The sequence below is a fragment of the Musca domestica genome, unplaced genomic scaffold (assembly GCF_030504385.1).
Source record: "Musca domestica strain aabys unplaced genomic scaffold, Musca_domestica.polishedcontigs.V.1.1 4, whole genome shotgun sequence".
Classification (NCBI taxonomy): Eukaryota; Metazoa; Arthropoda; class Insecta; order Diptera; family Muscidae; genus Musca; species Musca domestica.
In genome coordinates, this window is record NW_026712328.1 from 18,674,968 (window position 1) to 18,699,597 (window position 24,630).

The 24,630-nt window shown below is 34.8% G+C and overlaps 1 protein-coding gene across 1 annotated transcript; it reads left to right on the forward strand.

Annotated features, from left to right (window-relative positions):
* Nucleotides 1-24,502, forward strand: LOC101890405 (protein takeout). Its single transcript, XM_005176400.4, has 4 exons — nt 1-358; nt 23,573-23,825; nt 23,900-24,033; nt 24,093-24,502. Exons 1-4 carry the CDS (start codon nt 244-246, stop codon nt 24,428-24,430), a joined length of 840 nt encoding a protein of 279 aa, XP_005176457.1. The 5' UTR covers nt 1-243; the 3' UTR covers nt 24,431-24,502.
* The last annotated feature ends 128 nt before the right edge of the window (nt 24,503-24,630 follow it).

Consider the following 24,630-nt stretch of genomic DNA (forward strand, 5'->3'; position numbering starts at 1 on the left):
CATGAGCCATTTCATTGTTCGTTAGTAGATTTTATAAAAATGCTATTCGCCGTGCAACAGCGCAACAGTTGAATTTACGCGCTCGTACTCTCTTAACATACTCACCTTGCCGGCAAGTCGCACTAATTAGTCAGTCATCGCGACCCTGCACTTCAAAAAGTATAGCAAAGCGAAGCAAGTAAGACGCGCACGCGTTTAAACACTATTTCAAAAAAGGATCGTTTTGATTTATCCGAAATAAATATGGAGCTAGTTATCCTTGTTAGCAGGAAATTGTGGCCATCAATGTTATTGCTTTTATTCTTAACTGTGGGCTTCATAAATGGTTCACTCGCCTTTGACTATTTCAAAGAAAAACGTAAGTTGCAACTAAAATAAGTTACAAAATTAATTTCTGTCGGAATCTTCATAAATGTTGAGAAGTAAAAAACAAAATTAAGTTCGGCCGGTTTGATCTAAACACCAAAAAAAGATTTGCTTCGCAAGGTACATTTCGGTAATCCCAAAATGTGTTGGAAAGATGTTCGTCGAAACAAACATGAACCGAAATAAAGAAAAGTAAAAAAGCAGCTAAGTTCGGCCGGGCCGAACTTTTAATACCCTCCACCATTTGGAATGAACTTGAAGTTTAAAAAAAAAAACATCCGGAAACTACAACTTAAATGAAAACCGTTATGTGAGACTATACGAAGTCGTGGACCGGCTTACGAAATTTTTTGACATAGGCTGTAGAATCTATTACGAACCTCAAATACCAAATTTGAAACAATTTCGGTGAATAATATTGCACAAATCATAAAAATACCGAGTATCGGGAGGTACCATCATATGGGAGCTATTCGAAGACGTGGACCTGAACAGACAATCTGCTGTCATAGGCTGTAGCATCCATTACGAACATCAAATACCAAATTTGAAACGATTCCGGTGAATTATGTCGCTAAAATTATCAAAATACCGAAAAGGCGGAAGGGGCTACACGAAGACGTGTTTTAACCATTAAAACACTCCCTGTGAATAATGTTGATGAAATCTTCAAAATGCCGAATATCGGGAGCTACCGTTATATGGGGGCTATACGAAGACAAAATTTTACCCTTCTATCTCAATTCGTTCGAAAGATAGCGTGGTTACGACATATATTTATTATTATACTAGCTGGCCCGGACCGCGTTGCCGGCCCGTAATTTTATTCTTTAATGCTTTCATATCATCCACCTTGGAAATGAGGGTATATTAACTTTTCATTCCATTTGTAACATCACAAAATGTTCGTCATAGACCCCATTAAATATGCATATATATTCATAATCAGCATAAAACTCTAAGTCGATTTGTCCGTCTGTATGTCTGTTTGTTTAAATTACGATACAGCCCACATTATTTGACGTATAGCGTCAAAATTTAGCCGAAAAATTTGTATTGTGTATAGGATGGTTGGTATTGAAAATAATCTATCGGTTCACGTTTTGGTATAGTCCCCATATAACGGTATCTCTCGAAATTCGGTATTTTGATGATTTTTGCCACATTTCTCTTCGGATTTGTCTAACACATATAACGATACCTACCTATATTGGGTATGTTGATAATCCACACATTTACGCGTATTATTGTTTCAAATTTGGTATTTTAGAAGGTTTGATAGATGACAATCCTTGAAGTATAAAATTGCCCACAGAGGTTCCCGTTTTGGTATGGCCCCATATAACGGCCTCATTCACTTTATGGTTTTTTGATAAGTTAACTGCATTATCCAAACAGTCTTACTGGTATATGAAGTTTAAAATGAAACACGCTTGAATTTAGATACTTTTATGTAAAAATGTTTCCTTTACCCTCAGATGGATAATAGGAATAATTCTGCCCGGCCGAACTTAATTTTTTTTACTTGTTTTTAAAGTGATATGAATTACTTGTCATTGAAATTGCGCGTTGGAAACCCCATAATTTCCATATCTTTTGTCATAGTATAATTCAAAGACGATTAAACAAATGTCCGGCTCCTTAAATCATATGATGGTTATACAAAACGTGATCGGTTTTTGCATAGATGGTTTCTTCCCAAATTACCAACATTTGCCGAAATTAGTATGAAAATATGGTTAAAATGTAAGATATACTTGAAATCGGGTTGTATCCTTATCCCGGGGTTATGGTCCATATCATGAACTGCAAAAGTGATTTAAGGTATCGTGAAAGTTTAGGAAGAATTTCTGAAAGAATAGAAATCCTTTTCCCTTTATATTCGGTATTTCACTGATTGCAGTCCCAAGGATTTTTGCATACTGAGTTCTCATTGGACGGATTATTGTCATGTGATAGAAGTAGGTAGGTCCACGTGTTGAAATGAGCCCCATAACGTTTTGTCGGTTATTTTTGTTTATTTAAATGTGTTCGCATCTTCCAGCTGAAGCACGATGTAGATCCTGGAGTTGAACGCTAAATGCCAATTTCAGACATGAAAGATCGCCATTTAACATCTTATTGCGTACTATTTCATTTTTTTCGCTGGATTTTTACAGCCAATATTTAAAGGTCCTTATGAAGTTTGGTCCTTACTATTATTTTGAAATTTGATTCCATTGAAAAAATGTTCTCAGTTTTTCCCTATTTTAGAGTTTTTGCAGTGCAATATGCTCTTTTTTGATTTTTTAGCAATTTTGGTTTGACCACGTTAAATTATTTTATTTTTCAGTTCCGCCACTCCATTATTTTCGTCGCTTTCTACTACCCAAAAAGATTACACATCATATTAGAATTCCAAAAAAAAAAAACACTACAAATGTACATTCCGAAATAGTAAGTCAAAATGGAAAAAAATCATGCAAAATAAAACATAACTATTGTACACCTCAAAAGTCAAAATGAAAATTTTAAAATTTCACATTTTTACGCGGTTTTTTTTGGATTTTATCCTTTTCTGCCAAGAGACAATTCCGAATTTGTGTAAATCGTTAAAATCAGATCAGCGGTTCTTGAGTTATAAGCGTAGTAACTAACACAACTTCCTTATATATAGACAGATTAGAAGTATGCGTGGTCAGTTCCCTGGCGCCCAAATAAATTCCTAAGTTTGGAGGGAAAGTCAACAGTATCTCGTGTAATAATTTTCAAAGCGATATCTTCATTATCTGGCATATATAAAGATTTTAGATAAATCAAGATAGTGGGCGTAAAAGTAGGCGTGATCAATATTTTTTTCTTTGAAAACCTAACTCGGGGTATGACGAACCTTTGTACAAAAAATTATGCGAATCGGTCCAACCGTTTTCAACTGATTCCGTTACCAACAAACAACAATTGATTTTTATATATATAGATACTAGCTGGCCCGGTCCGCGTTGCCGGCCCGTAGTTTTTGTCTATTATGCATATATTCCCAAGCATAATTATTCACAGATATGACTGATATAAGTGTTCACGTACATGTCGATTTAAAGTGTTTTAAAATACCTGTACCCATTTTTAACCAGTGGGCTTCAATATTTAAAAATTATTCTTTATTTTGTTCACAAAAAATCCACTGAATTCAATATGATAATACAAATTGAAAAAAAAAATTGACAAAAAAAAGAATAACAAATTGAAAAAGTCTTCAACTTTTTCGCTGATTTTTTACAGCAAATGTTTTAAGATCCTTCCTTACAAAGTTTGTCAATAGAATGTACTATTACTTTAAAATTCGATTCCATTGAAAATGTTTTTTTGATTTTTGCAATGAGATCTCTTTTTCATGATTTTTCGGCGATTTAGAAAAAGTAATTATCTTTTAACTTTGGTGTAACCGCGTTAAATTATTTCGATATCATCTATTCCGTTTCGCCACCACATAATTCGCTACTACACTTCCATGTAACCCGCCATCAATTTCAGTTCTCAAGAAATCAAGTCAATTAAATAAATTGGTATAAATATTCGAATTCAAAAATAAAATATAAAAAAACACTACAAATGTACATTAGAAAAAAGTAAGTCAAAATGGAAAAAAATCATGCAAAATAAAACATTACTATTGTACATTTGAAAAGTCAAAATGAAAATGTTAATATATCACATTTTTACGCGATTTTTTTGGATATTATCCTTTTCGGAGAGTAGACAACTCCGAATTTGTGTGAATTGTTAAAATTAATCCAGCGGTTCTTAAGTTATAAGCGTAGTAACTAACACAACTTACATTTATATATATATATATATATATATATATATATATATATATATATATATATATATATATATATATATATATATAGAATAGATTATATTTTAGAATTTTACCCTGATCCAGAATATATATGTATACTTTGTAGGGTCTATTATGAATATTTCGAGGAATTACAAACGGAATGACAAAGCTAATATACCCTCCAGAGAATAATGGTGGGTATAAAAATAAATAGATGTTCGTGGGAAAATGTTGGTACAAAGAAGAAAATATATATATTCGTTAAATGGCGCTGTATCAATCAGTTATCAATGACAAGCGCCGTGGTTGTAAGATAAATCATCGAACAATGATGAACCTGGACATACAATTTTCTTTCCTGGGCTGTAATATCCATTACAAGCTTCAAATACCAAATTTTAAACAATTCCGGTGACTAATGTCGCTAAAATCATCAAAATACCGAATATCGGGAGGTGTCGTTGTAAGGGGGCTACACGAAGACGTGGACCTGCACCGCAATTCTCGATCATAGGCTGTAGTATCCATTACGAACATCAAATATCAAATTTGAAACATTTCCGGTGAATAGTGTCGCCTAAATCACCAAAATACCGAAAATAGGTCGGTACCATTATATGGGGACTATACCAAAACATGGACCTATATGGTCCATTTTTAATACCAAAGTTCTGCAGACATAATATATATTTGAGTAAAATTTTATCAACCTGCTTCATTTCGTCAGGAAGCTAGAGTCATTTCCACAGACGGACATCGCTAAATCGACATAGAATTTTATGATGATCAAGAATATATACTTTGTGGGGTCTACTTAATATACCCATACTAAGCCCATACTTAATATACCATATACCCATACTAAGGGTATAAAAACGCCAATTCAAGTGTCTTCCTTCCATTTTAGATATTCTTTTAAAATCACTTGGGTTTCCCCGTAAATATTTTTTCTGTAGCACAGTTTAATTTACCACTCGTTGCACTCCTCTGCTGTGAATATTGGGTACATTGCACAGTGGTCGCTGCCATTGGCCAAAATTCAAAAAATGAAAATCAGATATTTATTATCAAATGTGTACATATGAACTCTTAAGAGGTTAAACTTTTTAGAAAACATAATAATCTTGGCTTCATTGCAACGGGACACTTCGAAAATAGCATCAAAAAAGAGAGAATGTAGTTAGGTGCTTTTTTCAGTGGGATCAGTGAAAAAGTGGAGTAAAAATAGATCTGTATTACAATATTAAATACATTTTAAAATGACAAATCTTAGTATAATTATTGAAAAGCAAGGTATTGACTTATTTTTAGTGCAGTAATTTGTGTGTTTAGTAGTTGTGTATAATATAGACGATGTGAGTGTTCTGAGTTGCCTTTGAGATTAATTTTGAAAATAAAATTGGATTTCAGTTAAAGTTTTAATTGTTTTCCCCCCTGAATCCTCCAATGTGATTTTTTTCACGCCATTAGTAATGGTCCTAAGATTTAAGAAGTGCTAATTTAACTTTCAGATTTTGTCAGATTTGTATGTTATGCCCAATATACTGAAGTGACTTCGCTCCAATTTTGTCAGTTCTATGGTGCTAGTGACATAGAATATGTTTTTGTTGTTTGGGATTGATAAGGATATAATTGAGGGGTGTTCAATAATGTTGCCTGCATTGTCTTCTGGGTATAATATTAATGTCCAAAAATTTAAGGCCTTTGCACTGAAAACGGCTAAAGAGTTAACAAATAGATATCCATGGCACTATCTTTCACCCACAGCTAATAAAATTTTAATACAGGGTTGTCCATATTCGACGGACCCATCTGGCAACGCCATAACTTTTGACAGAGATGTCACATCGCTTAATGACATACCCCGTTTGAAGCGTCAGTCCAAGCAGATTTTTACCATGAACCAATACACGCTCTGAAATAGTTGAAATTTACATTCAACAGAAGAAGTCAATTGTGAAAACTCAACGTGCTTTTAAAACATTAAAAAATGTGAGAAGTGAGCCTTCTAAGAACACCATTAAGCGTTTATACGAAAAATTTTCGACTGGTAAGGCTCTTTCTAATCCGAAGAGGCAATATAAAAGTCGACCAAGGCGATCGGCCGAGAATATCGCTGCCGTACGAGCCAGTGTTGAGAGGTCCCAAGGAACATCCCAAAAACGCCGTTCTCAGCAGTTGGGCATGGCTCGGTCCACTTTACAACGGATTATTCGCATTGATTTGCATTTGTTCCCGTACAAAATTCAATTGACGCAAAGAACCTTGCCTGCGGACAAGCCTCGTCGATTGGAATGGGCCCAAAGGTCCGTTGAATATGGGCAACCCGGGATTTGTTTAAAAAATACTTCTATTCTTGAAGGTACCTTTACAGAGGGACTCTACCTGAAGGCGGACCGTTCCAAATAATTTTCAAAAAGACTATTTTTTAGCTCTTTAGAACGTAAAATGTCAAATAACAGAACAATCTAGTGTAAAATGTGACAAAAATTGGGCAAATAACCCTTATTCGGGAGGTACGTTATAAGGGGACCATGCCAAAACATGCATCGACCATATCCATTTTGTCACATTTTTAATTTTTATCCCATCAATGTACCATAACCAAAGAATCATATTGATATCTGCACTGAAAGTATTTTTGGCCGCTGTTCCCATACGACCTCGACCACTGTGCATTGGTTTATTCCTTCTGGTACCGCCGCAATGGGTTCTACATTATTTGTTCAAACATTGGATGTACAGTTTTTTTTTCCGTAACCGCCATATAACGATATCTTCCAATATTTGGTATTTTGTCACATTTTCAAACGGGTGTGTTTCCAATTATGTTTTTTTGCAGCGCCCATATAACGATTCCTCCCGATATTCAGTATTCTAATGATTTTAGCCAAATTTTTTAATTATAAAAAAATGATATAAAAATTCTTTTTTTTTTTAATTTTGAAAGATATTATCAATGTAATGTTATGAGAACATTGTCAAATCGTACTTATAACATCGTTACCTAAAATTCGACGTACCGTATACAAATATTCAACTTCGCCACTATGGTAAATTTTTTTTTACGTCCGTATCACCCAAATACGCCAGTCCATATCTTATAATATATATAATAGACTGTACATAATACTTAAATAAGATATGATATTCAATATAAAAATATTTTACTTCATTCACTTATTTTAATTTAATTTATTTACAAGCTGACCCGGTCCGCGTTGCCGGCCCGTACTTTAACTCGTTAATGCATATTTTGTAAAGCATAATAAATCACAGATCTGCCTTATGTAAGCGACACAATCTTTATCATAAATAATGACTCCATAGTAATTCCTAAATAGAAATAAATAGAACAGTGCTGGCTTGTTTGTTCGGGATGCCATAGTATTTTGTTGTTGCAAAATGGTCAGGCTTAATCCCATTGTTGTTATTTTTATAAGTGTGGTTGTAAGATTTAGAAGTTTTTCCAAAAGAATTTTAGTTTTATTAAATTCTTTTGTTCCTCTCTATTGAGCTTACGATCTCGTAACTTGGGTAAAAAAGTTTTTTTTCATAGAAGTTATTTTTAAGATAGTGGTTAGAATATTCCAGAAAAAACAAGGGAACTGATGAGGATTGGTGGCTCTTTCCGAAATCTAGTTATTCCCTGCCTTACCCCCTGGTAAATATTGCCATCCTTCTCCTCTAATAAACAAACGTTGTTTTTATAAAAAAAACAATAATGGGATTTTCCAACAACAAAATAGAAATAAATATTCATGGCAAAAATTATAATAGATGTTCACCCACCGTCGGTTATAGATATTTTGAATAGCCTGATTTTAATTTTCAGCCATAGGACTTAATTTGAGTGTGAATGTGAAAACTCAGCTCAATTTTTGGTATTGTAAAGAGCTTAGCAACGTTCATTTTTCAAATGCGCTGGAATTTGCAATTTTTGTCCACCTCATAATTGAGAGCAGAATGATTTCTGATTAGTAAAAGATAATTACTTTTTTACATCCATTACCGTATGATGGGAATTAATTTTGTATACCCTCCACCATACTATGGAGGGTATATTAATTTTGTCATTCCGTTTGTAACTCCTCGAAATACTCATGTCAGACCCAACAAAGTATATATATTCTTGATCAGCGTAAAATTCTAAGACGATTTAGCCATGTCTGTCTGTATGTCTGTCTGTATGTCTGTCGGTATGTCTGTCTGTCTGTCCGTCTGTCTGTCTGTCTGTCTGTTGTAATCACGCTATCTTTCGAACAAATTGAGATAGAAGGCTAAATTTTTGCAGACATGTATATTTTGCCAGTAGGCAGGTTAAGTTCGTAAATGGGCTATGTAGGTCCAAGTTATCATATAGCCCCCATATAACGGTACCTCCTGATATTCGGTATTTTGATGATTTTAACGACATTATTTACCGGAATTTTTTCAAATTTGGCATTTGAAGTTCGTAATGGATACTACCGCCTAAGACAGAAAATTGTCTGTGCAGGTCCACGTATTTGTATAGCCCCCATATAACGGTACCTCCCGATATTAGGTATTTCGATGATTTAAGCGACATTTTTCACCGGATTCGTTTCAAATTTGGGATTTGAAGTTCGTAATGGATACTACATCCTAAGTCAGAAAATGAGCCATTTAGGTCCACGTTTTCATATAGCCCCCATATAACGTTACCCCCCGATATTCGGTAGTTTGATGATTTTAGCGACATTATTTAACGGAATCATTCCAAATTTGGTATTTGAAGTTCGTAATAGATACTGCAGCATAAACCAGAAAATGGGCCATGTAGGTCTACGTCTTCGTATAGCCCCCATATACCGTACCCCCGATATTCGGTATTTTGATGATTTTAGCGACATTATTTACCGGGATTATTTCAAATTTCGCATGTGAAGTTCGTAATGGATACTTCAGCCCAAGCTAGAAAATTGTCTGTGCTGGTCCATGTCTTCATATAGCCCCCATATAACGGTACCCCCTATATTCGGTGTTTTGATGATTTTAGCTACACTATAAACAGATTTTTCTTCAAGTTTCGCATTAAAATATTGTAATAACTTATGACAAAAGTTGCCTATGCAGGTCCACGTCGTCGTATAGGCATTTGGTATTTTTAAGATTTTAACAGAATTTTTAACGGATTTTATTTTGTTTTTTTTTTTTTTTTTTTTTGGAAATTGTCAAATTTGTACCAAATGGTGGAGGGTATTAAAAGTTCGACCCTTAAAAGTTCGAACTTACAGCTTTTTTACTTGTTCATTATAGTATAATTCAATGACGATCAAACAAATGTTCGGTCCCGTGCTACTTTCTAATATTCGTATTTTTTTCATGTTACTGCCACAATTTCCGACTGAATGACTGAATTTATTTCCTAAATCTACGTTCCCCACCAATATTCTCTTGGGTTAACAAATTCAATAGAATTCCTGATCACACATTGGTTTGGACAGTGGACTTGGGGGTAAACCAATGTAGGGACTATACTTAAATGATTATTTCGACATCATCTTTTCAGTTTCGCCACCACATAATTCGGTACTACACTTCAATGTAACACGCTTGCAATTCCACTTCTCAAGAAATCGAATCAATTAAATAAAGTTCAATAAATTGAAAAAATCCTTTCGTATACGGTAAAATATTAATTTTTATGTTCGTAGCTTATCCTTTTCTGAAATGAAATTATTCGTATAGTTCCACTTACTCAATAAACACACAAAATCTATAAAAAAAGCAACACTAAAAAAGTACATTCGAAAACAAGTAAGCAAAGGCTACAATCGAGCGGGGACGACCGTTGAATACCCTACAACACTATAATAAACGATACAGTTTATATAGGCGAGATACTCGAAAGAATTCCACAAGATATTGTGACAAATAATAAAAGAAAACCATCAGGTTTCGTTCTCTAGTTTTCGAATAATAGCAACTTTAACTGATTTGATCATTTCCAATTTATTTGTAGATGTTGCACTTAAATGGTCTTCCTAGATCTGGAACCAATATTTCCCAAAGATCTATAATCTCTCAGAAGTGGCAAAAGATTAACATTTATTATTGGTTTTTGACTGAAACGCATCTATATGAGATACAGCCATTTAACTATATTCTTCAACGAAATCAGCGTTAACGAAATAGTCGGAAGCGCGTCTTCCCTGTATTTGTGAATTCTCCAAAAGTTCACTGGAATGGACATTTTCATATTTTGTCTACAAAAGTTGGCAAACTCCTTCACACATTGAATATTTTTGGATGGCCATCCAAAACAGCTTGGCTTTTGCAATGTGCGGTAACCCCCATTCAAATGTGCGTGAGGATCGGGCGATAATTACGACCTGCCGACAATTTTGCAGTTTTTGGTCCATTTCAACCCCTAAATATATGGCGATCATCTCCAAAAAGAATAGACTTCTATTCTGACCGTCATCTTATCCCCATGCAAAATTTCGTAAGGATCAGGCCATAAATGAGATCGGTATATGATATCCTGATATCATAACTACTTAGTTTTGTTAGCTGTAGAAATATTAAAAAATGTTTAATTCAAAATGAAAATATGCCAAAAATATGACAAAATTGAAAAAAATATGAGAAAATGTTACAAAATCAATATTTTCATCTTTAGAGAGATATTTTTTTGCGATTTTTTTAGACGTTTTTTCTTTCCTGCCAAGAGGCCATTCTGAATTAATGAGAACTGTCAAAATCAGTTCAGCCGTTCTCGACATATAAGAGATTTTTCAAGCATATCTCCTTTGATAGACATATATATCGCACATATTATGCTATATATCCGATTTGTTGGATAATAACATCAATGTAAAGGTCAGAAGTAACCTTTTGATAGCTTTGTGATTTCGCCGGGATTTAAAATATTCACGGTTTAATGAAAAATTTTGTTTTTTTTTTTCAACACAAAAGATGTGGTATATTTTACCCGCTAAATATTATCCGATGACCACCCAAATTAGTAAGCTTCTTCCCCGCCCTAAACTCTATCTACATGCGAAATTTCCTTTTCTGCCAATAGATAATTCCGAATTTGTCTGAATCGCTAAAATCAGACCAGCGGTTCTTGAGTTATAAGCGTAGTAACTTACACAACTTTCTTTCATATATATACTAGCTGGGCCGATCCGCGTTGCCGGCCCGTAGTTTTAGTCTTTAATGATTACTTTTTAAGTATAATTATTCACAGATCTGGCGCATATTAGTGGACCTGGGAGGTAAAGTTATATGGGAACTATACCAAAATTTATACTATTTTGAAATTATTCTGTATTTTTTAAATTATTCAATGTTTCAAATTTTTAGCCAAATCGATTTAAATTTGGAAGCTCTATTTAAATGGAGCGAAATATAGAAAAACATATTTGAGGCCCGTTTTGGTATGAATAAGGCTATATAATGGGCCATAAAAAATTTGGGCTGGGAAAGACAAACCCGTTTTAGGGATTTTGATCTACTAACCGAATACTATTCATTTAGAATTTACCAACCGCTATATTGGATCTTGCACAGTGTAATTACTCCCTATTGCGCATAGTCCCCCGTATATTGGTACCAGCGATTTAAAGTATATTGAAGGTTGTGGAAGAATTTTCAGGAGGATATAATTACTTTTCCTACTAAAGTTCCAATTTTATCTACTATTTTCCTTAGTCCGCATATTGCAGTGACCCTTTATATTCGGAAATTCATTGACATCCGTCCCAAAAAAATTAGCATTTTTAGTCCTCATTAGACGGATTATTACCATATGAGAGAAGGTTTAGGAGTTCGCATCTTACAGCAGAAGCGCGATTTAGGTCCTGAGATGTTAATTCTTGTCAGGAAAGATCAGTACTTAACATCGTATTGTGCTTTAATTTATTTTCCAATATCTTTCATTCAGAATTAAAAAAAAATAAAAATTTTTACGTGATTTTTTTGGATTTAATACTTTTCTGCCAAGGGATCATTCCGAACTGACTATAATTTTAAAATTCGATTCCATTCAAAAATATATTGTATAGTCCGCATAATGAATTCCTCTTTTTATTTGGCATTTTACTGATTGCAGTTCCAATGAATTTAAATTTCGAGTTTTCATTGGCAGTATTACCGCCAAATGAAAGGATTAGGTTCATGTTTTGATATGACCCCTATACATTTTCGTTTTTTTTTTTTCGTTTTGCCTCAAGGCCATATTTATTGATAAAAATTTCTTAAAAAATAAACAGAATGGCTTACTGTTAAAACTAATTTTATAATTAAAAATATGACAAGCGCCATCTACTTAAATATACTAGCATAAGTTTAGCCGTGGATTAACCAGCAGCAATCTTCTAAAAATTAGATGAAAGTATTCATGAAATCAAATTGAAAAGCCCCAAAAATAATTCAATTAAAAAAACGGGCTAATAATTGTTAAATAAACTTAAAACTAGAACAAAAAACTTAACTGCTTAAAACTACTATTTACAAATATATACAAATTAGCTTATTGACTAGTAATATATACAGTGTCAGAAACATTCATTTGGTTATATCTTCTACGGTAGAAAAGAAGTTTATTATCATTATTATATAGGAGGCCCTCGTCGTTTAATTTGGGCAACACAGCAGGGGGCAAGTGTCTGTGAGTGCGAATATCAATGGAGTTTAGGGGACATTCGAGGGACTCCTTTCTATGCCTGCTTGGTCATAAGTTACCCTACAAGACGGATTTTTAAATGTTCCATCCATTCTGATGGTTGGTCTCAAACCTAGGCAGTAGTTGAGTATGGACCGCTCCCAACGCCTAAGTCGCTCCATTTGGGCGGATGAGATTGTGAACCATACCGAGAATGCATATGATACGACTGGTCTAATTATTTGTTTATATAATAGCAATTTTCCGCTATGCTTTATGATATTTTGATACCCAAAGTAGATTTTTTTGGCCCTAAGAATAAAATCCAGTTGTCTGATAAATTCAAGTTTTTCACAGAAAATCACCCCAAGGTACCTAATTTTGTCAGTGACATTAATTATTTCATCTCCGATTTTCAATACCGGTGTATAGGATCTGAAATTCGGGTACACAACTTTAGATTTGTCTTTAAAAACAATGCCTGCGCACTTATCGACATTAAGTTTAAGTCCCCACAATGTAAAGAACTTATGAATTTCTTCGAGATAGATATTAAGACGAGCACCCAATGTGTTAGCTCTGGGGCCAGACATTGCCAAAATGACGTCATCAGCATAATACAGTACCAAGCCACCTCGGGGAGGCTCTGGCAGATCACTAACAAATATATTGTACAGCATGGGGCCTAAGAGAGAACCTTGTGACCCTTATACAGATTTTTCGGCCATTTTTTGTTTGTTTGGAAAGATTACCATTTAACATCGTATTGTCCACTAATCTCATTTTTTTACCATACATTCAAAATTCAAACAAAAAATGTAAACTTCAACAAAGCATGTCAAATTGAAAAAAAATCATGCAATTTAAATATTGCAAAATAAAAAAAAATACATAACAAAACAATTTTAACTCACATTTTTATTGGCGTATTTTTACTCGATATTTTGGATTTTATCCTTTTCAGAACAAGATACCATTCCGAAATAGTGTGAATTGTCAAAATCAGGCCGGCCGGTCTTTTAGTAAAAGGCGTAGTAACCATCATTTAATTTGTTCACATAAAAAACACGATTGAATTCAATAAGATAAGTCAAATTGGAAAAAAGCACATTACGCGGATTTGTTACAACAAATATTTAAGTTAGCTAATAGTCTGGGCCATGGTAGAAATACCAGGTAGCAGCATAGGCGAAAATTACAACAAAGAAACTTTTGTTCGAACTTGATATGTCAAAATTGTAAGCTAGGCTAATTTACTTGACATATAAAATTTGAGGTAAATTGTTCTGCACAAATCAGAACATTTAAATTTGAAACATTGAAAAATTTGGTTTATTTTTCAATTTCTATTAAATTTTGCAGGGAAATATTGCGTTGCTGTAACTCGTACAGTTAAGGCCGGTCCTCGATATAAGAGAACTCGATAAAAGCAAATGGTATATAAATATTGGGGTGAATACCGCGTGAATTGTAGTAATTTACAAAAGTTTCAGCCCCAGATAGCGGATTTTTTCAAGACCCAACTCGTGAAATTTGAAAGAATCTAGAGTTCTTCACAACATCAAATCCTGTATTTTTAAATATTTGCAGTTCCCAAATTGTGGATTTTGAAATAGTTTCAGGGATTTAAAGAAAATGTCCCAAATCATGAATTAAAAAAAAATTCTTCCGTCGTTAAATCGTAGATTCTAAAGAATATTTCCGAGGCCGATATTATTGAATTTTAAAGAACTATTACATGAAAGTAATCATTAATTTCTCAAAATTATTGTTTTTCAAATGAATCGAATTGTTTATTTAATGTCTTTAAGAATTCAAGTTCGAGGAATTTAAGATATAAGTTAATGTTAGAAGTTAAAGTTTATTTCACACTGCTATGGTGTTTCTTTATTTTGTTACTAACATTTATGTTGCGGTGCTATGCACCTCTCTTGTTGGATTTACAATTATGAATTACTTCAACTTAAAACTAATATTATACTGCAGCCTGGTCGTGCTCGTTATTACGCTGAGTCATCACTTGCGGTGCGCTGGTATTAGTGCGCGTGTTTGTGGCGGATGACTGCCCTGGTGTCATATTCCTGTTGATTTGTCGGACTGCTTGCGCAGCATAATGATGGGAATGTTTACTAGTTGGTTTGCATATTTAGTTTGATGTTTATTAGGGTGAGCCGTTAACTCCTCCCTCTCGAATTATCAAGCGTCTCGATTGATGTGTTTAGAAATATGGCAGATTATAAAGACTGCCGCGTTGATTCAAGTTAATATTGTGGTTTGCTAGTTGTTTTGTTTTGATAACAGATTCTGTTGTGCCGGCTGCCAATTGGCTTTCTGACACAGTCATTTCTATTTGAGGTCTAGACATTCCTTCATGTGGGGTCATTTTTATAATTTTCATACTAGTTTTGCGCCTTTGCCTCATTTTTACTGCCATCAGGAGGATGACCAATGCTAATATGAGACTGATGTTAAAACATAAACTGGTCTTGAATTCAGTATTTAGACGCTCGATTCTTTTATTACTTTTCACGTGCAACGTTTTTAGTAGTTGTAGAGATAGTATTTCTTCGGTGTAGTTGTTTCTAGCTGAGTGTTTTAGTAGCGCAGGCAACGGTTTGGAGTAAGCAGCTTCTTCGACGGTGAAATTTTTGTTGCCTATCCTAATTGTAGAATTACTAAATCTTATTAAATAAGTTCCTGTTACATTTTTTTCGTTTCCATTTATGACAATATTTTCTTTTATGTTATTTATCAAAATTAATCCAGGTTCTATTTCCTCTAAATTATTAATGTGATCTGCATTTACTATTGAACAATTATGTGGGCTATTAGTTATTAATTTAGGAATACATGTATTGTTTGTTATATTGGCTACATTAGATTCTAGACATAATTCAATACCATTTATTTTTTGACAAGGACTTTTAATTCCAAATGTTGCTCTTTCACATTTTACAATTTTCTTATAATCAAGATTTAAAACAGTATTTTGATTTTTTACAGGTCTTATGGTTATGACATTACAAATTTCTTTTACAGTTTTGGGAATGCTTATAATGTAAATTATATTAGTACTATTGTTTACAATTTTTATTCGTGCGAAATTTAAAGCTTGTTCAATGTTTTGAAACGGGATTTCATCTTGATTAAATATTTCTTCTATTTTTCTAATTTCTATTTCCGATAAAATAAATGTGTTTACAATGTTGGATTTTGTTAAATGAATGGCCGAATTAATATTCGTTATTTCCTCCTTTAAAATTTCAACTTTGTACTTTGCCTGCAATATGAGGGTATTACGGAAGTCCTCACTAGTCTTTAAAATTTTTGAAATACTATTTGTCGCATTCGTTATCTCCTGCATTCTTTCTATTAGATCTCTGTTGATTATTAACTGGTTATTGCTGTTGTCTGTTAACTCATTGATTTTGTTTTTCAAAAGCATAAGGTCATCATGGTCTGGACTACCTGCCAGCCATTTCCACGCCGTTCCAATCTCATCAAGAGATCTTTTAGATCTCTCTTCAGGCATTAGCCGATTTATAAGGTGAGATAGGGTAGTGATGTCATTATGTAGGAAGGGGAGTAGTGGGTGGTTGTCTGGAATTCCTTTGGCCAAGTCGTCCTTGATCCTCTCTAGAGTGTCATGATATTCCTTGATGTTAATAACATGCAAAATTTTGAATGTCCCTGTTTGTATTTTTCCTATTCCACTCTCTATAAGAACCACTTCTGATTGAGAGTAGTCCAATATTTCTGTGACCCCTAGGCAACCTGTAATTAAGAACTGGAAACCCGGTAAATAAGTAAGTCAGTTTCTGATATGACTCTTATGGACTATTCTCCCTGATTGAGTCAGGACAGTTGAGTGCCTATTCTCCTTTACAACTTCTTCTTTGAAACGTTTAGATAATTTGGTTCCTAATCTCTTGTTCTGTTTGACAAATATTTTCTGACCTTCTTGATATCCTTTTGGTTCTTCCCTAACACGATTATGATTTGCCAAATCATTTTCCTGTTTCCTCAAGAGTCTTTCGTAGTTGTTAAGGCGAGTCCTTTCGTAGTCCTCTGGTCCAAAGGTCGTCGGTCGTCCAAAAAATAGATCTACGGGTTTCTTTCCAATTGACGAATGTATTGTGTGATTGTACTTGTTAACGCTATCTTGCAATAGCTCCTCAAAAGAGTAATCGGGTCGCTCACACTTACTGCAACGCATAATTTCCGATAAGGTCGAATGGAATCTCTCTATTTGCCCATTAACCTCGCTCTTATAAGGCGGTGCCGTAAAAATTTCCATGCCAAGTTCGTCTTCCAACATAAACCGAATGGTCTGAGAATTGAAAGATCGCTCGTTATCAAATACAATTGACTTCGGGACCCCAAAGTAGAAAATTATTTCTCTCAATGGTTTCCTAATGTCTTCAATGCCTTTGCCATTTATCATTCTGGTTACTGCGAATTTTGTAAATTTGTCTATTGCGGTTAAAACTCGAAACTTGTCTGTAGAGAAGATATCTATGTGGATTGTATGCCCAGGATAAGTTGGCATAGGTGTCTTATTAAGTTTGGGAGCGTTCGGATGTCGCTCATACTTATTTTCTTTACATACTTTACAGATATTGATCACATTCTTTATTTTCCTAGTCATGGAAGGGAAGTAATAGCTCTCTAAAATTTGTCTCCTATTCTCGGCATTATTCCTATGTGCTCTGTTGTGAGTCTCAATAATGATTTGTTTTTGTCTCTCCTCATCAGTAACATCTTCAACCATTGTTCGAGCGAATCGTACTTTAATGTTTCTGAAGTGATGAGGGTACAGTGCTTGAATCATAAGCATAACTGGCTCTGAGGTCTTGATGCCGTTGACTACTGTAGGATTTAAGTATCTCTTTAATATGACTTTCAGATCTGATTCCGCTAGACTGGTTTCTTTAATGATATGTCTATGGTAGGAGGGAAATACAATGTTAAATTCATATGAGGAAGCTGATGATTCCTCAATAATGATCTGATTTTTGAAGGTATTTATTGGCACCTCAGCGGAAGGAATTAGGTCTTCCGATGAGTCCTCGGCACTGTGAACCGTGGGCGTTAGGGAGTTAACATCTGTCACCGGTGGTCTCGATAGCGTGTCCGCGACTACATTCGTGCTACCTGGTTTATAAATTAACTCGTAATTATATTCTTCTAACTGTGCCTTCCACTTCTTCATCTTCACATTTGTGTTCTTGTTGCTTAGCGCAAATGTCAAAGGTTGATGGTCGGTAAATATCTTTATGCTTCTTGCTCCATACAAGTAACAATTCAATTCCTTTAAAGCCCAAATTATCGCCAGCATTTCTTTCTCATTTGTCGCATATTCCTCTTCTGCCCTACTGAGAGTTCTAGAAAGGTATGTGATAGGTCTATTGCCTTGAGATAAAACTGCTCCTAAAGCGTATTTCGAGGCGTCAGTAGTGAGTTCAAAGGGCTTATCAAAGTCGGGATAGTTCAAAACGACTTCCTCCGATACCAAACAGTTCTTGAGCTGTTTGAAACTTTCAATCTGTTCGGAATTCAAATTGACACTGATTTTTTTTGACTGGTTTCTCGGGGTTTTCCCTATATCGCCTCTCATCATGGAAGTTAATGGTTTGGCTATTTGAGCATAGCCCCTTATGAATCTCCGATAATGTCCGGTCAAACCCAGGAACGATCGCAAGTCATGAACTGTTCTAGGTTGAGGGAAATTAACTATGGCCTTAAGTCTGTCTGGGTTTGCAGAAAAACCTCCTTCCTTTACATTGAACCCTAAGAAGTCAATTTCTTCCTTTAAGAATTCACTCTTGTCCAAATGAACTTTCAGATTAGAGTCTTCCAAAGTGCGGAATATTATCCTCAAATTTTCAATGTGTTCCTTTTTAGTCCTACCAAATATCAAAATGTCATCAATGTAGACGTAGCACCGTTTCCCTATATGCTCTCTAAGAATATCATCTAGAGCTCTTTGGAATATTGCAGACGCGTTACGTAGTCCAAATGGTAGTCTTGTGAACTCGAACTTTCCATTCTTGACGGAAAAAGCTGTTTTCTCTATATCGGATTCCCTAAGTGGAATCTGATGGAATCCGCTCTTTAAATCTACGGTGGAAAAGTATTTCTGTTCGCCTAAGTTAGCCAAGATTTCTGTAATTTCAGGTATGGGGTATCTGTCAGGTCTAGTTATCTCATTAAGTTTCCTATAGTCAATAACCATGCGGTATTTTTTCACACCTGAAGCATCTGGTTTTTTTGGTACTATCCAAACTGGAGCATTATATGCGGACCTGGAAGGGCGAATTATCCCGTCCCTTAATAGTTCTTCTATCTGTTTGTCAATTTCGGATTTCAATGCCATTGGATACGGATAGGATTTTGAATAAACTGGACTATCACTACTCGTATTAATTTCAGCTTGTACGATTGTTGAATAAGTGAGTTTTTTATTGGGATCTGCAAAAAGGTTTGGATGGTCATCCAAAATATTCCTGACTTCTTTTTCATCTTCGGGATTTAGATGATTTAAACGTAGATTCATGTTATTAATCTCATCAATTTGCAGCTCTTTCAAAGGAAATTTCTTTCCATCCAGAATTGTGAGATAGGATCTCCAAGTGTAAATCACTGCATTCAAAGATTTCAGGGTATCATTCCCTATTATCCCATCAAAGGTCTCTAGACCAGGAAGGATGTAAAATTCTAACTTTCCGATCCCGCAATTAAAAATGTCAATAAAACTATGGGTCTCTATACTAACTATGCCGCCTACGGACTTAACATGAAAAGGTTTCTGGTTCTTTAGAGGGTTTCTAATAAATTTGCCATTAATATAATTTTTGTTCGAACCGGTGTCTATAAGAAATTTAAGTTCGTTGCCATTTTTCATTCTGAAAGGGAGGTATGGCAACGTTGAAGCTAGTCTAAAAAATTAACGTCATCTACAATTGCCAACTGATCGTCTAGATCCTCCTCGTACGCTTCGTCATAGGAAACCTCATATTCCTGTTCATCAGAACCATTCATTTCATCCGGCTCTGCATCCTCACGTATTTGGGCCTCAACATTAAACATTCTCTGCTGCTTTTGCGGCTGATGAATATTTCCTGAATTATTTCTCTTAAAGTTAGGCTGAACATTGTTAAAAGCATTACTCAACTGTGGCCTATTCTGATAGTTTACCTGCCTAGTCTGTATTGATTGATCCACGTCCATTGGTACAGCAGGTTTAGGAGGAAGTGGGGGTCTGTATCCTCCGTGTTGGGGGTGTCCAAAATTATTCACTACTGGAGGTCGATTCGAAAAGTTCGCCGGCCCTCCGTATTGTTGTTCTCCACTTCGGAAATTCCGATAACGATATTGAGTAGGGCCTCTGTACCTTTGGTCACCTTGAAAATTCCTATCACCAATCGTCAGCTGTGGGTAAAAATGTCTAGGAGGGTTAGTTTGGGGGATCCTGTTTGGTCTAGATCCTTTCTCGGTAGCGTGTTGAATACGCACACCTAGATTACCTAATTTTAAACAGGCATTTAGAGCCTGAGGCAAACTTGTCGGGTTTGTAACACTCATTAAGCTTGGAAGATTACCATTAAGTCCTCGAATAAAGGTGTCCAAAGCCTTGTCCCTATATGTTTGGGTCAATACATCCAAAGCCTCGTTCCCTATATCCAGACAATCAATCTTGTCCAGAATCAAAGACAAATGGTGGTAAACCTTCTGGTAAAAATCTGTTATGGTTTGCCCACCCTGAGATAGGACGGTCATTTGATACTCTAAGGTCGAAATATCTCTCTTATCTGAAAAATGAAGCACTAAACACTTTCTTATCGCTTTCCAATTTAATGGGGTCCGATAAGACTCCAAAGCCGTGTCGGCCTCACCAACAATTTTATGCCTAACAGTGTGTAGAATTGTGAAGTATTTGGTTGTTCCCCTTTGTGACTCATAAATGTTCATGATCCTATCAACAGCTTTCCTCCACGAACTAAATTCTCCTGGCTTGCCCGAGAATTCCCTTAACGTCTTCACTATGTCTGGTATTCTCTCTCCTTCTGAGATATCCCCAGATCCTTCTATGTCGACATCTTTAGTGGCGGTAACATCCTCCCCCTGTTTGAGAAGGTTTGCCACCGTCTCACTTATTATTCGTTTCACCTCATTAGTCTGACTTTCCGTAAAGGGATTAAACCTTACGGGAGCTGCCCCAGAAGGCGAAGATGTCTGTCCTGAAACACTCATAGCTTCGACCCTTGTTATTAAGTTGTTTAAATCTTCCGGCATTGGCCGCTCGAAAAAAAGGAGAAAAAGAAACACCAAATCCTAGTTCTCGTCACAAATCTATTATCAAAATTTCTTTAAACTTATTTCAGCACGGATATGACTCTTTAAATTTGGATGCCACACTCTATTTTTTTGTTTAACTTAATCTAACATTTCATATTTCTTACATTTGTTAATTTCGCACAAATATGATTTTTTTGTAAATTTAGATGTCACACTTTATTTTTTTGTTTTACCTTACTCTAACATTTCTTTCTTCTTACTTTGTTATTTTTGTTAAACGTATTCTAGCACAAATATGATTTTTGTAAATTAGATTTCACACTTTCACTTTCTGTGTTATTCCTTATTTTGTTTAATTTTATTTTAACATTTCTTCTTTTTTACTTTTGTTAAATTTATAATAACTTACTAATAATAATTTGATCATTTTCCTTATATCCCGGTAGTCCGCTAGTTCTTACGTAACATCCTTTTCGTACTCCTACTCAGGAACGGTTCTCGTACCGGCTGTTGGGATGTTTTAATCCTTGTGGTTGTTGGGTTCTAGGATGTGTTGATCCTTGTAGTTGTTGGGCGCCAGTTAATGTTAGAAGTTAAAGTTTATTTCACACTGCTATGGTGTTTCTTTATTTTGTTACTAACATTTATGTTGCGGTGCTATGCACCTCTCTTGTTGGATTTACAATTATGAATTACTTCAACTTAAAACTAATATTATACTGCAGCCTGGTCGTGCTCGTTATTACGCTGAGTCATCACTTGCGGTGCGCTGGTATTAGTGCGCGTGTTTGTGGCGGATGACTGCCCTGGTGTCATATTCCTGTTGATTTGTCGGACTGCTTGCGCAGCATAATGATGGGAATGTTTACTAGTTGGTTTGCATATTTAGTTTGATGTTTATTAGGGTGAGCCGTTAACTTATATAAAATCACTGACCGTCCATATGTCTTTAATTTAAGATTAGATTATAATAATAAACAATTTTAACATTGACATCATAAAAATGCAGAATATTGCACTATTTGTTTCTATCTCAAATTTGTTTTTAAAAAAAATGATACGTTCACCTTTAAAATATGCAGAATTATTTGCGCTAAATTAATTCAGGGGAATTTTTAAAATTATGCTTCCCGTTTTAAAGCAATTACCACGTGAAAGCTCTGAAACTTCTATGTCTTAAATTGTGGCCTTAAATAATGAAAACACAAATAGACGGTCGGACGGACATCGCCCAATCGACTCCAAATGTCTAATATGGATTTCATCCAAAAGATCTAGAGTCCAAAACCATTATTTCGATGAGGCACATTTTGACCGTATCAAAAGGTATATAGCCGATGTAGTCATTTGGCTGAGAGTATTCTAACTTTATTTATTGTTACTGTTTGAAGTGTGAATTTTGGTAATGTTTCTCAATGGCGAATTCAAATTACAACAATTTTTTTGACATATCAAAGTGATACCAGCTGGGCTATAATTCGATTCCATTCACAATTTTGTCTTGTTATTTTCGTTATTTCTTACCAACTTTAAAATAGTAATTATTAATTAATTAATTAAATCGGACAAAGTTATATATGGGAGCTATAACCAAATCTGAACCGATCTCGATAAAATTTAGCAAAAGTATTTCTGAGCTGCATTTGATATATTTCCCCAAATATTGTTGTTACAGAATGCACATTACAAATCGGATGAACAATATATATGGGAGCTGTAGCTATATCTGAACCGATTTCGATCAAATTTGGCATACTTATTTTAAGGCCTTATTTTGGTTGTATGTGCAAAATTTCATACTATTCTGGCTGGCACAATAAAAGGCAAATCGGACGAAGATATATATGGGAGCTATATCTAAATTTTACCGATTATCTCCAATTTCAATAGAGTTCGTCCTTGGGTCAAACAAATATTGTTTGGAAAATTTCATCTCAATTGGATAATAAATGCGACCTGCATTTTGTTCACAAGAATACATGGACAAACGGACAACAGACGGAGTGACATGCACAAATCACCTTAGAAAGTGATTCTAAGGAGATCCTCAAAAATAACTATGGGCCTATCTCCATGTTACAAACAAATGCACAATAAGGACATAATACCCTTACCACTATGTGGAGTAGGGTATAAACACTACATATGTACATTCGAAAATAGTAAGTCAAAACGAAAAAATCATGCAAAATAAATTGTATATTCCACAAAAAAATTCCAAATTCCAAAAATGAAACATTTCAAATCTATCATTTTTGCGCCATTTTTTATGATTTTATCCTTTTCCAGCAAGAGACAATTCCGAATTTTCTGAATCGTTAAATCAGACCTGCGGTTCTTGAGTTATAGGAGTAGGAACTAACACAACTTTCCTTTATATATATAGATAGATTTTTTTTCTTTTTTTTACAAATTTAAACACACTAACAAATCGGTTTATTTTTCTATAGCTTCCTATATAAAATCTTGCAAAATCTACGAGCCCGAATTCACAAAATGCTCAACACAATCGATTCAACGATTTCTACAGGAAGTATTTTCGGGCAAGGTTACGGAAGTTACAGACGCTGTAGGCAAACTGGATCCATTGCATTTGGATGAAATAAATTTCAAACAGGACAACAATGATGCGGCCACATTGAGAGCACATTTAACGAACTTGATGATATCGGGACTTTCTAATATTCAAGTAACGGAGAGTAGGTGAGTAGCGGAGCAACTTCTGCATAAATATGTAATTATAATTTACTTGCATGCCCTTTATTTTCTTTGCACAGAGTGAGTAAAAAAGACTTTAGCTGGTTGACAAAGTTATTCTGTCCAAAATTCAAAATTGAGGGACACTATAAAATGGATGGTCGTGTTCTTCTTTTGCCACTTAGGGGAGAAGGTCAAATGCTCATTGATATTGGTAAATAAATTATTTTTTTTTTTATAATTTCTTTTTTAAAACAATTCCCTTCATGGTAGATGCAATGAACATTACAATGCGTACAAAAACACGCCTTATTGAAAAGGGCGGCTTCACCTTCTACAATGTCACTGATGTAAAAGTGGATCTCGATGCCATGAAGATGAATTCTCAATTCGACAACCTGTTCGGTGGCAATAACGAAGAAATCAATCGCAGCACCAATGAGTCCTTCAACAAAAATTGGAGAGATTTCTTTGAGGCCTTGCGACCATTGATTACAGATACGGTCGATAAGATTATGTTCAGACTACTAGCAAAATTGTTCCTCATGTATCCGGCAAGTTTCTTCGTTGAGGATATACCCACACCACAGAAGTTGTACGGCAAAGTTTAAGTTAGTTTTTCTTTTTAATACTGAAAGCTTTATAAAATTTAAAAATAAAAATGACTTATTTTCTTTAAACAACCTAATAATAACCAGTAAAGAAAGTCCTCAAATCGGGTGGGCCGATTTTATGATACCCTACACCACTAATTTAGTTGCGCTCCACATAACAATTAAAAGTTTTTATGGAAGAATTCAATCATACACCC